The following is a 16,930-nucleotide window of genomic DNA, read 5'->3' on the forward strand; positions in this document are numbered from 1 at the left end:
GTCTTTTTTTCCGGCTCATGGGATAGCATCAAATGGCTTTTTCTTTCATCTAGCAAGATAGTGGTGAAATTCACCTGTCTGCCAAAAATCCGTGCGAGGCTCGGATCCAGCTCGGATCCCATGTCAGATCGTAAGCCTGTCCTGAGAGCTGTGAAGGACAGAGGCAGTCTTCAGAGAGGAAAGATACGGTGTTTGAGCATGTTCCAAATGAATATAGCAAGTTGGTTTGAAGGGTTCCGACCATGGCTGTATCTTACACATCTTGAACGCAATACTAGCGATACAGATACACTGTGGTTTAACATTTTATGTGAAGTATTAAGCTTACATGGTGGTTAATTAACAATTATCTGAAATTTAAACAGCTTGGAACGTCCCTCATACATCAGAATATTACATGATAATATTCTTACCCTGGACTATTTCATTTTTACTGACTGTTAGCTCAGCAGGAGCTAAGAAATATCCAAAGATCCTTCTTTGCTGCTATTAAAGAACCTGAAATACTGAATTGGATGCTGCGGTTCTTTCTGGACAGCAAGCAATCCAGCTTCAAAAATAAATTAAATTGCTAGGGTTTCCCTGAAAAGATCTCCTTCTACATCCTCAATGTCTTTCCATAACAATTTGCAGCTCGTGTCTACACAACTAAATTTAGTCTATACACATTTTTCTTACGCCTTCAGTATAAAAGAAGCATTTTCCTGCCGCTGTCACCAGCCTCTCTCCCTGGTACACTCTCCAGATAAATCGTTTCTCACATTAATGAGTTGTACACCGTACAAATCCTGTGTAGTAGCTCCCCGTACAGCTCATTCCTCCAGAAGACCTGCCATGTCCTGGGCAAACCTGGGCAACCTTCCAAGGCAGGAAATCTGCGAAGCAGCAGATTGGGAGTTATTGATCTTCAAGAATATAGATTTCATTTATCAGGATACTTTGCTACAGCCGTGCTGTCCTCACCTGAATAAATTTGCTCTGTAGTAAACAGAGAAAATTTCCAGAGGGTTTTTCAGTGGGGATTTTAAACACATGGTTCCTGCTTCTGTTATGATGTTGGAAAAATAACTGCCTTTGGTTTACTGTTGGGTGATGTTGCAGGTGGTGTGGTCCAGCTGAACAAAGGGTGAGGTGACAAGCCGGGTAGGGAAGGGACCTGTGGACCTCTGGAGTTCAGGGCACTTGACGTTTTACAATTGCAGCTTGGCATTGTTCCTCCGGAGGACGGAACCAGACCATTGGATCTCCAAATAGAGATGTTGGAGCAGAGTGGGGCTTTTAAGAGGTAGTAGCAACAAAAAGTAGGTGGTTTTCTCTAAGACAGATCCTGTGGCTGGAGAGGGGCAAGGTTAGAGACTGGCGAAAATTGTCAGAATCTTTTTCCCATAGTGGGGCTTTTTCATCATCTATTTGCAATATGACAGAAAAAGAGTAGTTTCATCTCATAGCTATACCTGAAACTGTTCCATTAAAAATAATGTGACCGAATATGAGCAGCATAACTTCTAAGCTAACTCGTAAAGAATTTTTAGAGTAATTCCAGTAATTTAAACCAGAAATGTTCATACTATTTGTTTTTTTCCTGTTCATCTCCACTTACAGGTAGGGGAATGGGTACTAGGAATGCTAGGATTGTGTGATTACTGTGTGTGTATTGTAGATTAACTAAATCTGTATCATATTTAATTCGAGGATTTATTTTTTTAGGTTTTGAAACATTTATAAAATTCATTATTAATATTCAGTAACATCTAAAGAGTTTGTTCACACTGGGGGAAGCACAACACAAACGCAGCCTCTGCGGCGGTGTGTTTACAGTCTCGACTGACAGGGTTGGAAGGGGGGAAAAAATATATCAGGATTTAGTTTTGCTGAAGTCGTCATTTAATCAGTAGCAGTGCTGTGCTACCTATGGGGCTTGATGTGTACACAGTACCTTTGACGGCACTGGTCTGGTTTTAGAATCACAGAGTGGTTTGGGTTGGAAGGGACCTCAAAGCCCACCCAGTCCCACCCCGTGCCCTGGCAGGGCCCCCTCCCCCCAGCCCAGGCTGCTCCCAGCCCCATCCAGCCTGGCCTTGAGCACTGCCAGGGATGGGGCACCCACAGCTGCTCTGGGCAGCCTGGGCCAGCGCCTCGCTGCCCTCACGGGGAACAATTTCTGCCTCACAGCTCATCTGCATCTCCCCTCTCTCAGCTTAAGGCCATTCCCCCTTGGCCTGTCACCACGTGCCCACGTACAAAGCCCCTCTCCAGCTTCTTGCCGGCCCCTGTAGGTGCTGGGAGCTGCTCTAAGGTCTCCCCGGAGCCTTCTCCTCCCCAGGCTGAGCAGCCCCAGCTCTCCTGGTTTCCATAGGAGAGGAGCTCCAGCCCCCTGACCATCTCCGTGGCCTCCTCTGGACCTGTTCCAACAGGTCCATGTCTGTCCTGAGGTTATGATGGGCTCCAGGACATCACAGCAGTGTAGATGACAGTCCAGGATGGGCTCGCTGTCGTGTGACCCTTGAGCTGCAAAGCCGCGGTGGCCTGATGGCACTCACGCGGAGCAGTACCAACACGGCATTTCAGCCCCCTCAGCTCCTCTCCTCCCCTCCTCTCTCCCACTGCTAATACAGAATCCCTTGCCTCTTGATGATCAGGTGCAATTAGCTAGCGTTAAATGGCATACAGCCTTAGCACCGAGCTGGTGCTTTGAGTCGCCAGACGTGCTTTGGAAATGTGTCACGATGTCTGTGCTTATCTGGAATTCAGTGCAAGAACTGAAAGAGTTTGTTTATAGTGTCAATGCAAATCTAAAATTACTTCAACTTCCATTTATTTTCAATCTCATTCAGCTCCAAAGCTGTTTGCCTGAGATCATCTATAAATGTTTTCACAATGGAAAACAGAGTAGAAGTACTTGGATGTTGGAGAGGGACTAGTTACCTCTGGAATGCACAAACAGAGAACTGGGACAAGAAAAATTACGGTAACACCAGTTTCTTTGACATGAAAATGTGCAGAAGAGGTTAAAAAGAAAATGACAGTCAAAATGAAGAAAGTTTAAGAGATTTAGAAATGTTTTGCTTGCTGACTTACCAAACAACTGAATGTTAGTTTAGTTTCTACAAATTGCTAGTACCTTGCTCTTCTGAGTCAAAATTAACTCAGCCCAGTACATGAAGTTGTACTCCATTTTAATCGTGTGCCTTAACTATTAAACTCAAGTTAATTTTTGTTTAGAAATAAAAATATGCTCTGTATCATCATTCTGGTTTAAGTAAAAATGGTTTATCTAGATAGGGATAAAAACATTCAGATTCTTCCACCTGCAAAAATTGTGTTGCAGAGCGTAGTCTGCCTTGTGATTTCCTGCAGACATGATCCCTCATTACAGTGATTGTAATTAGTCATTCTGATGTGTTTTTCATCTTCAAGGCACTTTACAAACATAAGGTAACTTGTGCTCATTCCAGTCTTCTTCCCTAGATAAACAATATCATGAACACTGTTGTAGAAAGGAGAAAAAAAAAAAGAGAAAGGGGTCAAACCTCACGTGGAGCCATAAGGAAAGGTCAATGGAGCTACCAGGCTCTACCCGCTGTGAGGATCCGTCACCTTTCAGCCTTAAATTAGGTCACTGCTCAGCCTCTCTTTGCCCCAGCATCTGCCCATTTGTTTTCTTTAAGACTCAAAAGCTCCTTTTCCCTCGCTCAGCCATCCCTGTGTAGTTCCTGGCACATATTTTCTCTTTACTTTGCTCCCTTACTTCAAGAGCAGAAACCTCTGGCCTGCCTCCCTGCAACCTCTTGTAACTATTTTTTCTTGTGCAGCCCCTCATCTCCTCTGCCACCAGCAGATCCCCACGCGTTCAGGCTGCTGCTTTCCATCCCTTTCCACTCAGTACGCCAGCACAGTTTTTCAGTCCCTCCTTTGGTTTGCAGGACGGGTGCCTTCCACTTGAAAATTAGCTCCTCGTTTCCAGGGAGGAGCAGGGACAGAGAGCAAAGCGGTGGGACCTGAGCCATGTCTTGCTTCTGTGGCATTGGCACGTTACACGTGGGGGGAAGACTAGCTGAGGATTGAGCCTGGCTAAGCTCCAAATTGACAGTTTCTAGGGGGGGAAAAAAGATATTCTAGGTCCCGGTCTGGCGTTTGTGCCACTAAACCACAGGTAGCTGTGCCCAGCCTGACTCCGCAGCCAGTGCTGGCAGCAGTCCCAGTCATCCTGACAGTCATATGAACTCTTCATGTTTTACTCTTGTTCTCAAATCAGCATCTAGAATTCAGAATTTTCCTAAAAGTCTTATTTTTTTTCTCCAAATTTTCCTGATATACTAAGAAATGTGATTTTAACTTGCAGATCAAAAGACAAACAAAATTCAAGCAACATTGATTTTGAGCTTTGAGTGGTGGGATTTCATTTGTGTGTCTTGGAGGACTTTTGGTTTTTAGGGGGTCTGGGCAGGTAAAATATTTCTTGTTTACGTGGTGCTTTAAAGCAATTGGGACTGGGGGGTCTGTACAGGATGGATGCAGGCATCAGCTGTGCACGTGAGGTTTTCCCCAGGAGCGCCATTCCCCTTCTCTCTTCCCAGCCTCCAGCTCCCACCATCGCTGGAAGTTGTGATGCTTCATCTCAAACTCTTTGTTCCCAAGAGGGGGTGTCTTCAGGGAGCGATGGGGAAACGTGTGTTCAGCCCTGTTCCTCACTCAGCCTTCTTTTATCCGACAGCTCTTTGCAGCTGCAGCCATCTCAGCAGGGCGAGGAACATGTGGCCTGATGCTGAGAGGAGAATTAGGTGGTGTGGACAGGGAGTTTAAGCTTCAGATGAAGGGTAATACAAACCGAATGGATTTATAATTCATTCCAAATCTCATTTGTTTAATAAAGTGAGGTCAGCAGTGCCAGTCAAACCTTGCAGCAGGGGCAGATCATCAAGTTTGTTCTTAGATAGCCTGGTGTGCTAATTTAAGCATCTTTTTGGGTTTGAGTGGTTCTTTATATTTAGAGTAGAAGAAAATGAAAAATACACATTTAAAAACATTCTTACTGCTCCTCATTAAGATTGTTGGCTTCTGAAGAGCTGAAGGATATTGTTAAATTTCTTTGGGTCAGTTGAGACGGCTGCTGAACTTCATGGTTGAAAAACAAGAGAGGAAAAAAACCAATGGAAATATAATGAATATTTGTTCAAAGCAATATCTGAGAATTGCTTGTCCTGTCTAATATAGAATATAGGAATTAGAGGGAGAGGGAGGTGATTATAAACTATAGTCAATCAACAGCATTTATCCAGAGTCCCAGGCTCTGGGTTTCTTTGTAGGCAGGCCTACAGAGATTATTGGCTATCTAGCTGAGCTAGCAGGAATCATTTTATTTCTGAAGCAATTTGATCATTTTCCTTGATTTGCATCAAATAGAGACATGTGTGTAATGCTGCCACGGCTCTTTGGCACGTCAGATGCACAGTGTTTTCAGGCATGTGACACAATGCATTTTGTTGTGTTTGATTCAGATGTATTTTATTCCGATATTGTTGTTTAACCAAGGTATGTAATTCAGGGGTTTTGTTGTTGGTTTGTGATTTTTTTTTTTTTCAACAGATGTGGGAAGAGGCCATTGCCTTGGGTAAAGAACTTGCAGAACAGTATGAAAATGAAATGTTTGATTATGAACAACTCAGTGAACTGCTGGTAGGTTTTTTAATGACACAGACACTGCAACAATTTTTTCAGAGTTTAATTTCTAAGCTTTTAAAATTATATTGAAAATCTTTCTTTTGAGAGTAAAATGCAGAAGTAGATGCCTGCTTTGGCTTTGTTGGACAAATGTTGATTAACTGGCTACGACTGGAGTGCCTGAAAAAGGCTGAATTTTATTATTTTTTTTTTTTAGCTGAAAGAAAAATATTTCAGTAATGTTAAGCTGACTTATTTGGGGTATAAAAGGAAATTTGGGATTTAAATATAAATGGGAACATGAAAAAAATCCCCATTCTCTCTCAAGTGTCTTTCCATATTCACATTTCTTTTTTTAGGTATGAATAATCCCCAAGCATTCATGTCTAGAGTCAGTTATTTTTGCCCTGACGTTACCCATTCATTATGCCTGCACCATTTTTTTTCTCCTCCTCTTTTCCAAAGAGATAAATGGCAGCTGTCACTGTCCCTCCAAGCTTCTCAACCGTTTTCACAGGAGTGGGGACGTGATTCCAGTTTGGTTCTGAAAATTCTGGACTTTCAGGGTTTTGATACATTTTACCTTTTCACTTACCAGAGTACATCATCCTTAATTTCTTTGAATTGTTTATCTGCTTTATCCCAGTCTGTCTGAGCTGGGTGTTAATACGGTGTCATTGTGCCCATTTTCTCCACTGACACTGATGCTCAGTTTGAGGGTGGCTAGGAGCCATCTCCCCAGAAGCATCTCCATCCCCATCACCCCAGAATCTCCTTTCTTGGGGAGGAAAGCATAAAGGTAAATACCACTCCTCGCAGTTTTATGGTTTCTTCACTCCTTTACATGCTCTTCATTGGTCCGTGGTTCGGTCCACCAGTTCTCCAGTGCAAAATTTATATCCCTTTCTGATGGTCCTCTATTTGTGGCATTTGAACTGGGTTTTGGATTTGCCTAACAAATCTGGAGCCTGGTTTCATGTTGGTTTTTACTGCAGGAGGTAAGGGATGTATACCTAGAACATTCCTCCGCTGCTAAGGTATGCCCAAAGGTATGCTAAGGTATGTCCTCCTGGGCCTGCTGCCCACACCGCTGTCAAGGAGTTTAGCAGAGAGTATTCTTCATTTCAATATAAAAAGAATCTGGTAGAGATTGTTCCTCAGCTAGAAATGATGCTCATGTGTCAGATATGATTATTCACCAGAGGGTTGCTACTCTCAGAGTCCCTCATTTGTAATTTTCCATCTCCTTTATGCTGGCACATGGGCACATGAACAACTCTGTCGCAGAGCAAGCACCCTTTACTTACCATCCTGTATCCATTTTTAGGAAATAAGTCTGGATTTGCACTTCACCCATTGTAGCTGATGGCCAATAATCCCGAGTCATGTGTTTTCCACCATTTCTTTTGCACAGTAAATACGCCATTGTTTACGTTGGGTGACACGATTCCAGGCAGTGGGATAAACCAGGCAGAGGTCATCTGCGTATGGAAATAAATTTCCTCCCTCTTCTAACAGGGGAGACCCAGAGCTTCCAATTCTCGCATCAGACAACTGAGTTTATCAGTTCTTTATTTATCAGACAGGGGAAACTGAGGGAGATGTCACAGCAATTAGTGCCAGCATGCATTGGGCATTTATCCCTAATAAGGCAGAGAGCAAAATTCACACTCCCGTATGAGTCAGGTCTTGCCTACCCCACCAGAATTCCTTATTGCTGCTGCTGAGTAGCATTAGCATCCTAGCTCTTATTTCTTTCCCCCGTAATAGAATTTAAAAGTTTTTTGTTTCTTTCTGTTCTCCCTATTGTCTCTTTTATTCAAGTAATATTAAATATTAGACTCTAAGACAATTCACAAATGACAAAATAGTTTTGCTACAGGTGAACTGAGAAATATACGACAGATCTGGGTCTTTCTAGTCTTCTTGCCATTTACTGTTATCTGTCGTGTGGGAGCAGTAATAAACTTCCTCCCAAATCAGAATTCATTCTCTCACAGAAAGGACTAAAAATAAGTTAATGAACAGCTCGTCTGAAGCTGCACATTTGTTATTATTTCATCATTTGAGAAAAAGAAGGATTCCTCTTCGAAAACAGACGGCATCTGACATGCGCGTATTTATTCCAAAAGTTACATTTTTCTGCAATTCTCAATTGTGTGCTTTCCGTACGCAAATAAATAGTTGTAAATATGGGGGAAAAAAGTAGCAGAAAAAATGTAATGAAATGTAACAGCTGGAAACTGAGAAGTCAGCACCATCGAGATGAGCTGGCTCCGGTGGTATGTGCTTCATCGTTCCAGTGCTTCAGCACCGGCAGTGCCCCGACCAGGAGTTCAGGCTGCCTTGCAAATGCTTGACCTTCATCAAAATGGAGATATTGGATCGGGAAAAGTGAGGTTCACCGAGATAAGGATAAAAACAATGGCTACAGAGTCTAGTATTTCAAAATATTAGCATGTATCTGATCAAAAGGGGAAGCAAAGGGGCAGATGAAACATGGACATCTTTACGTTAGCGATACACATAAAAGAGATCTAGATCTTAAGTATAAGGAATCTCCTTAAAGTTTAGGTCTTTAAAATTCCTCCTATTTATTTTGCAGAGAAAGCAAGCCCAGTTCTATGAAAACATTGTGAAAGTGATAAGACCAAAACCAGACTATTTTGCTGTTGGATACTACGGCCAGGGATTTCCGACATTCATAAGGGTAAGCATCCACCTTTTTCCACAGATGATAGCAAAGCTTCTTGCTTGGGAAATATCCCTCAGTTGTGGAGAAAGTCCATTATTGTGTGTCAGTGTGTTATTTACAGTCTAGCTAACATTTATGGTTGTTTCTTAGGTGTATAAAACAAACATTGTTTTTTCCTTTCCAGTTTCTAATATGGAATAGTTGAATTTTAGTAGAGATTCTTTTTCTTCATACATATCCAATACTTTATACTTCTTCAGGGTATGGATATACCACCCAATCCATAAATCAGGGTAATAACCAGCGCCGTCTGAAACAGTGACTTTTTTGTCTGACAGGTGCATATATATATATGTCTGTGTGTGTGTGTATGGGTATGGTAGAGAAGCCTTTTTTGTATGTGAGCATGTTTTCATGTGAGTGTCCTTTCCAGCATAATCACTAAGCTGAAGCTGAATATCAGAGATCTGTGTGATACCTTTAAAAAGCAATCTTTTGCATTGATTTTCCCGAGTCATCTGTCAATTTACAGCATGTGTCACTTAGTTGGTGCCAGTAATGTAAGTCTGGCAGCATTTTAGAGTTTTTCCACTGGTTACAGGATTGTTATGGAGTTGAATCAGTGGCTAAAGAAGGGCGGGGGGGGTGGGTAACAAGTCTGAGTTGCATCTGTGTCGTGATTCTTTGGACTGGGGCACTGGGCAGTCAGTGACATGGAAATAACACGTTAGCTATTTATTTATTTAGCTGCTGTGCTGCTCGTGTCTGCCTTCAGAGCTGAGGATTTTCAGTTTGGAAGGAGACTGTCTCCCTGTGGAAGAGTTACAGTCAATTAAGGCAGGTCAAGAGACAGAAGGCTAACGTTATTACTATTATTTTCAGATTATTCTCTCAGTCCATGAGACTCAGAGAGATTTAGTCTCAGGCCAGGGGCTGGTGGTGGGTTTCCTCCTAGAAATACTCAGTTAGGAGATGTGTTCCTGTTTATAACTGAGTGATTCCATATTAACTCTCTCAGGTTAAGCCATAATAAACACCAGGCACAAACCCAAGCTTACGCTCAAGTCCAGCTCACTGGATAAATCCAGGGAGAGCTGATACAGCTGGCTTCGTCAGGTTACTTGTGGTCGGCTGGTCTTTCATTGTGTATTAAAATGAAGTAGGGAAAGGCTTTAAAAAATCCCAAGGAATAAAACGTGTGTACGTTCATTTGGAAAAAGCCTCCATTGCAACCAACGAACTAAAGCCCTTGTGGAGAAGCTGAAATTCTTGAATCATCCCCAAAAGCAGCAAATACATATGGCTTTCCCTACACCCTGGGATGCTGTACTACAGGTGTACTCATACCATTTGTGCCCCCTGGGAAGTGCAACAAATTATCAGTTCTTTGTGGCAGTCAGGAATAAAGCTGGCCCCAGGGTAAGAGTGTGTTTTGCAGCACCCATTGCATGCAGCCCTTCAAGCAAAAACTGGGAGATGAGCTCTCGTGTGTTAGCCCGCTGCTCGGTCTCCAGATTGGGGCTGGGCAATTCATGCCAAAGGGACCCTGAGCCTGCTGGAAGGTGGCAGGGTCACTGGTGCCCAGAGCCACCCAACGTGAGTGAAATGCAATTCTGCAACCTGGCAAAGCCGTGTGGTAGTAACAGATGTAAAACCACGATAACGTGCAAGCTGCTGTGTGGAGCAAAAGACCGAGTCGAGAGAGATTCAATGCAGAAAACCTAAGAATTGGTTTTGCTGTTTGAAATACGTGTAAAGTAATTTACATGCAATAGCTTTTCTCAAGCATCAAACAGCAAAACCTGTCTGTGGCACGTTAAGTAAAAAAACTTTAATAAGATTTCTGTAAAAGGTTTACTAACAGTTTCTTAAGCTTCACCAGGAAAAAAAAAACATTTAATATCCAATGAGGAGTCACTGTTAAGATTGGCTAATCCTTTCCTCTAGAAAATGATTTAATTAGTATGATATTGTAGTGAAGGAAGACTTGCATTTTCAGGAATCTTCAAAATGATGAATGTACAATAAAGTCACTGATAACTTTTCAAAGGGACGAGCTGTCAGTCACCCTGGAATTTTGTCACATGTACCGTCACTCTCAACAGAGAGCACGTTACCCCCTAGAAAGACCAGGAACATCCCGCAAGCAGGAGCTGCTCAGCAGCGAGGGGTTGCCCTGGAACGGCAGCAGGCAGAGCGGACCCTTCTGGCCGAGTGAGCGGGGGGCCATGGGCCAGGCTGACCCAGCCTCGGACCCAACCCTGGGCATACAGGCAAGAATGCAGAGAGCACAACACAGCCTTCCCGTTAAGTGCTGTGTTAATCACAGCATGGTGGGGGCTGGAGGGGCCCTCTGGAGCCCACCCCGTCCCACCCCCTGCTAGAGCAGGGTCCCCCAGAGCAGGCTGCACAGAGCCGCGTCCAGGCGGGTTGGGGTGTCTGCAGAGCAGGAGAACCCCACAGCCTCTCCGGGCAGCTGTGCCCGTGCTCACCCTCACAGCGCACAAGTTCTGCCCCACGCTCAGATGGAAGCCCCTGTGCTGCAGCCTGTGCCCGATGCCCCTTGTCCTGTCGCTGGGCACCGCTGAGAAGAGCCTGGACCCATCCTCCTGGCACTCGCCCTTAAGATCTTTGTAGGCACTGGTGAGATGCCCTCTCCCTCTCCCTCTTCTCTTCTCCAGGCTGAACATGCCCAGCTCTCTCAGCCTTTCCCCATAAGGCAGATGCTCCGGTCCCCTCATCACCTTGGTACCCTCCACTAGCCCCTCTCCAGTAGCTCCCTGTCTCTCGAACTGGGGAGCCCAGCACTGGACCCAGCACCCCAGATGTGGCCTCACCAGGGCAGAGCAGAGGGGGAGGATAAACCAATTAGTCAAAGGGATGCAAGGCAGAGTAGTGTTAATCTGATATATTAATATTGAACTGCTTTTTCTCTTCACAAGTGTGAAGGACTGGGGGTTTTTAAGTGTGGGGAAACACCATCCTTTACAAAAGCTGTGTGGATTGGTCAGTTTGCAATAAATGAACAATAAAAACTCTGAAAAATAGGCTATAAATGCCTTGCTGATTGAGAAAATCCTCAACACAAACTTCTTCTACTGCACTGTTCCCTTTGAATTATATATACATTAATTACAGGTATATGTACACTTCTTAGGTGTCTGCTCTTTCTTCTTTTTTTTTTTTTTCTTTCCCTAAACAGAGAGTATTCATGCCTCTACTGTGCATTTCAAAAGGCACCACTGCAGTACTAAGCCCAACTGGGCAAACATAAACTGTTCCAGTTTTCTACCCCAGCCATAACTCCCTTTTTCTAATAAGTGCTGTATAATTTTTTCACCAAATGTTCAGTTTGAGATGAGATGATATCAAAACTTTCATATGTTTGACCAGTTAAAAAATGCAAGTAGCCTTTTACATTTTTCTTTAGAATTTAATGTGCTTGTTCAGTATATAAATGGACTGTATAAAATATATCTTAATTTTCATTATGGTTAGAAGAAGAAACCGATACTTAGAAATACAATATACTGAATTTGAAAGTTATGCTGTGTGCAGACAACTGTACAATGGCAGAAATCTAATCAACTAATATGGAGGCCAGGGTGTATCAATATTTCTGAAAGAGTCAGGATCTTTGGACTTTCCTCCTAAAATCAGCATTGTTTTCTGTTTATGCTGTTCCCTGCTACTCTTGCTTGCTCACCTCAGTGCTTTTTATAAATGTTTGTGCATCAAAAGCCTACCTCTTTTTATTTAAACCAATTCTAACATTAGCTGAGGACGGTGGATGAGAGGAATTACGGAGGGAGATCTTGAATTTGGTAGAGGACGTAATTTCTCTTAATATGTTTTCAATGGGCACCTATTTTATAGATCTTGGAAATAACGTATTTGGATCCTGTCGAATTGAACGTGGTTTGTACTTACGCCTAAAGGTGTGTGCTGTATGGTCTCATTGCTGAATTGGAGGCAAGGAAATCCACTTGTGCTTTATTGAAGTGGCATAAAAGATTTGTAAACTATCGATTATATTGTAACGTGAGGAATGTAAAATTTCTCACTTAACAGCATTGGAGTCAATGCTTCTGAGATCCCAGTTCATTACTGTGGACACTGGTCTTAGGATTTCATCTCTCAATTTGTTTCCAGAACAAAGTCTTCATTTACCGAGGAAAGGAGTATGAACGCCGCGAAGACTTTGAAGCAAGGTTATTGACTCAGTTTCCAAACGCCGAAAAAATGAAGACGACGTCTGCACCGGGTGATGACATCAAAGGCTCCTCCGGCCAGTGTATCCTTGGGTTGTACGTGGCTCCTGCAGCCGCACGCGTTGAGTATTTACAGCCAACGCGAGCAGGAGACTGTTGCACTTCTGCCTTTGTGGGTGTAACGCGTTCATTTGGTTGTTCTGTGTCTTTTTTTTGTGTGCCCTTTTTTTTGTCCCTTTTTTTGTGTGCCCCTGAGCTGCCCCTGTGTGACGGAGATTCGCTGTTCGGTTCTTAACCCCTGTGTTCAGATATTCAGTGCTTTACTGTAAAGCCAAAACTGGATTTACCGTCTAAATTTCACAGGCCGGTGTCAGAACAGATCGTGAGGTGAGTTTGGGTTGGTTTTGAAATTTCAGTCCGTCTCCTTTATAATAAATATTTAAACTGGTTCCTGTTGTTGTATAACAAATCTGTACACGGTCAAGGACGGCAGTAATTGTGATGACATTTCATAGGTATTCTTAATATTAGCAGAGATTCCGTCGAACCCCCTGGAAAACCATGATCCCATAAACATGTTATATTTATGCATAAGTGTTTGGGTTTTTTTCTAGTACTAGAGTTTAGCAGCAATTCCTAAACAGATGGCATTTGGTATTGATTGTCCTTTTCCCTTTTTTCAGTTTCTATAGGGTGAATGAAGTCCAACGGTTTGAGTATTCACGCCCTGTTCGGAAAGGAGAGAAAAACCCAGACAACGAGTTTGCGGTAAAAAAAAAGAAAGAAAGAAAGAAAGAAAGAAAGAAAGAAAGAAAGAAAGAAAGAAAGAAAATAGAATACTTTTGGAGTTTGCTTGTTTATTCCCCTCTATTTTGAGAATCTGAAACATTCATTATGCTTTGGTTGTTGAAAAATAAATGCTAGGTTTAAATGTGATTATTTTTCATAGAAATTCAGTTAAACCAATTTATCGTTTTCTGGTTTATACCACTAGAAAAAATGGACAAAGCTGTTTTTGCTTTGTTAAAAACCAGCTGTTTTGAGAAATTTTAAAATGGCTATACCTGAAAAGATAGATGTCTCTTGTGAAATCTTGTCTTTCCATGAAGATTCTAGTCAGGCATCTAAAAATCTTTTTGCAGTAATACCATTTTTTTTTTACTAAACCATATGTTTCATCTAATGGTCAATAAAATTCCCTTTGAGCACAGCTTGTATTCATCAAAACGTTTACAACAGGTTACATCAAGTTGATTGCCTTTTTTTTATAGCCACCATTTTATTCACAGGGGTTCTAGTGGGCGCAGTTAGTAGTAAAGTAGTAGTAGTAATTAAAGTAATAAATTAATGCATCATTTCTTGAGCAAAGAACTCGGTTTTCTGTGTAGTAGCAGGTTCTAATCTACTAAACGTGCCAATAAATGCTGAGTACTTGGTTTCCTACAGCTAAGACTGGGTATTCATTCAGAGACTCCTTTAGTGTATGTGACTTCCCTTGATGGCTGTTATATCAAAAATTTATAATTTACTAATCTATGTGGGTTTAGCTGAGGTGGTAGGAGATCCTATTTTTCTAAAAGCATAATGCTAGACTGGAGCACTACAGTTCACGATACCTTTTGAGTATAGATAAAAAAAATTTAGGTGTATCTAAATCACGTTGAAATTACTTCTTCTGTTAATGGAGGATGGAATAAACAATTCCGTTTTTAAAAAAACTCATAATAAATAAGAGGAACCACCAACATATGCCAGTTGTAACCAAATCGGATCAGGAAATGCCTTTGACATTGGTTATGAACCAAATACACACATGTGGAGGAAGAGATGTTAATTCACGCATCCTTCCATTCAATCCAGTGAGACGTTACAACGAAGCCATTGCAGGTTACAGCTCAGGTGAAATCACAGAATCACAGATTCAGGTCAGGATGGGACCTTGGGTCCAACCCCGGCCCCAGGCAGGGCCAGCTCTGGGTCAGACCTGGCTGCTCAGGGCTTTACCCCAGCGGGTCTTGAAACCTCTGAGGATGGAGACAGCACCACCTCTCCGGGGAACCCAGCTCCCCTGCCCTCCTGGGGCAGAAGCTTTCCCCATATCAAGATGATGTGGTTTTGCAGAGGATGGTACTTAAAAGCCCTTGTGGGAAAAATGGCAGTCTGGTAAAACCGGTGGATTTTTCACATAGCGTTCTCCTTTGGTAAGAGAGCAGTTGTTCTCTACTAAATGATGTATCAAATTTGAACCAGTGCCACCCCATCCCCTCCCCAAGCAGATACCCCCTGAAGTTCCCCCCGGCTTCGTAATGTCTGTCGTACTGTGGTTCCTTTTCCTGGTGATAATGTTCTAAGGCTTCGCTTAAGATAAAAGCTATCCATCTGATAATGCGCTGTTTATGTGATGTTTGCAGAATATGTGGATTGAGAGAACCATCTATGTGACAGCGTATAAATTACCAGGGATTCTGAGGTGGTTTGAAGTCAAATCAGTTTTCATGGTAAGATCAATTTGGCTTTATTGAGATCGCATAAAAGAATGGGGCTCTTAAACAGCCAGGGAGCGTTTGGATTTCTGTGTGACTGCGCTTCAGGTCTGTGAACAAGCAATCGATGGGACTGTATCTGGCATGCTAAGGCAAGGGGAAATTGCTTGCTGAGGATGCTGGTTATTGATGGAGGGTGACTCAAGTAACGCTTTCCCACTCCTGAGAGAAGGAAATGTGGGCTGACTTTTCCTGGCCTTTCGGGCAAGGGCCCATCGGATGCTTGAAGTGCTGCTGGGAAGCGTTCCTGGCTTTCAGCAGGTGACCATTGCAGCCTGTGGTGTGAGCCTTGTGCCCGAAATCAAAAGAGACCCGAGGTGTTTCAGGGGAACCCTGCCACATCAAAATAAAACTAGTCTGAATTTTGGAAAAGAGGGATTTGGGTGGTTTGATGGTAGTTTATTGAAAATATACCATCAATCAGATGCGTTGTATGTGTTTGCATTTTTTCTATGCTTATCCTTTGTGACTGAAGGTCGGTTTTGTTTCTTTTCCAGAGTTAGCTAAAATATACCCCTAGCAACCTCGCAGAGTAACTCTGAAGTACGCCCTTCTCTGTTCTACCATTTAGAGTGTTTAGATAAGACATACCCATTAAATGCCTTTAAGATTAAATTATTCTTAGCGCAGCTGTAATTTTTAAGTAGCAATAAAAACATTGTTACTGCAGTTTATAAATCTCTCGTGAGGCTTATTTTTAAAGGAAAAGAACAATTTGCATATGATTAATTAAAACCTTTTTCATTGCTCCATTGAGGTTGTGTTGGACAGTTGTATTTAGATGAACAGAAGTAATGCAGAAAATTACTATGGTATCTATAGTAACAGAATATGAATGTGATGTTTGACAGTAACAGGCAGCTGAATAAAACGCATTGAATTTTTAATGAATTTTGTGTTTTCAATATAATCCTGATAGAGAAGATTGTATTTATCTTCATGATTGCAAAAAAGTGTTGTTTGTAAAGGCTGGAAAATCTGATGAAAGTCTCTTTTCCTTATGAGTTAAGAGCGCAGCCTGACAGGCTGCTTTATGCAGGCAATTTGTATACACGCACCTTTAACGCTATGCTTGTCATCGAAATGTGCATAAATCCTGGCAGAGTGCTTTCTATAAGCTTTTTGTAAGTAAGGCTTATATTGGGCGCATAGTTGAAAAATTATACCAGAATAGAACTTAATAATATGTGGGAAGATGGCAACGAATACCTTTTGACCTAGCTCTAGCACAGTTACCGCAAAATTGGTATTGACTTTCTTCAAGATTCCTGCCAGCTAAAATGCTGGAAGCACGATCACAAGGTTTACATCCCTGCAATGCTAAATTTTGATTATAGATACAGATATTGATGTTTTACTAAAGAGGATGAATTAAAGTAGCTTTGCACATTTCATATTTTATTGATGGACCTGGAATATCTTTAAAGGAAGAGGTGAGATCATATCAAATCAGTGCTGAGAGAGAACCGAGTAATTTAATAAATGCAGTGTATTATGTTACATAACCCATAGGAACATGCATAATTTCCCTAAATCTGATTGCTTTTAGAATTCTTTCTGAGTACTTTTACCTAAGCCTTTTTCAATCGGTTCATTATCTGCAAGGAATCTGTTGTACACATTCATTATTCTGTACCTGATTTGTTTTAGCCGGACACAAGTGGTTTCAGGGGAAAAATTTGCTGAGGCCAGCCAGTGACTTAGAAACTGGATTTTTGAATTGCACTTAGTTTAAAAAGGACAAATGCTAATCTTCCTTCTGTTTTAATGTTTCATTTTCTAGTGTTGCAAATGTATAGCATTTCTGTTTGCTCTGAATA

At 42.1% G+C, this 16,930-nt stretch overlaps 1 protein-coding gene across 2 annotated transcripts in view; it reads left to right on the forward strand.

Annotated features, from left to right (window-relative positions):
* The window catches only part of DOCK1 (dedicator of cytokinesis 1), a 319,207-nt gene that overhangs the window by 264,585 nt on the left and 37,692 nt on the right, over positions 1-16,930 (forward strand). For both annotated transcript variants that reach the window (XM_056351327.1, XM_056351328.1), the window contains exons 39-44: positions 5,587-5,676; positions 8,267-8,371; positions 12,509-12,650; positions 12,876-12,954; positions 13,251-13,335; positions 14,979-15,065. In XM_056351327.1, coding sequence (XP_056207302.1) covers positions 5,587-5,676; positions 8,267-8,371; positions 12,509-12,650; positions 12,876-12,954; positions 13,251-13,335; positions 14,979-15,065 — 588 coding nt within the window. The remainder of the gene's footprint in view (positions 1-5,586; positions 5,677-8,266; positions 8,372-12,508; positions 12,651-12,875; positions 12,955-13,250; positions 13,336-14,978; positions 15,066-16,930) is intronic.

This window comes from Falco biarmicus, chromosome 9 (genome assembly GCF_023638135.1).
Source record: "Falco biarmicus isolate bFalBia1 chromosome 9, bFalBia1.pri, whole genome shotgun sequence".
Classification (NCBI taxonomy): domain Eukaryota; kingdom Metazoa; phylum Chordata; class Aves; order Falconiformes; family Falconidae; genus Falco; species Falco biarmicus.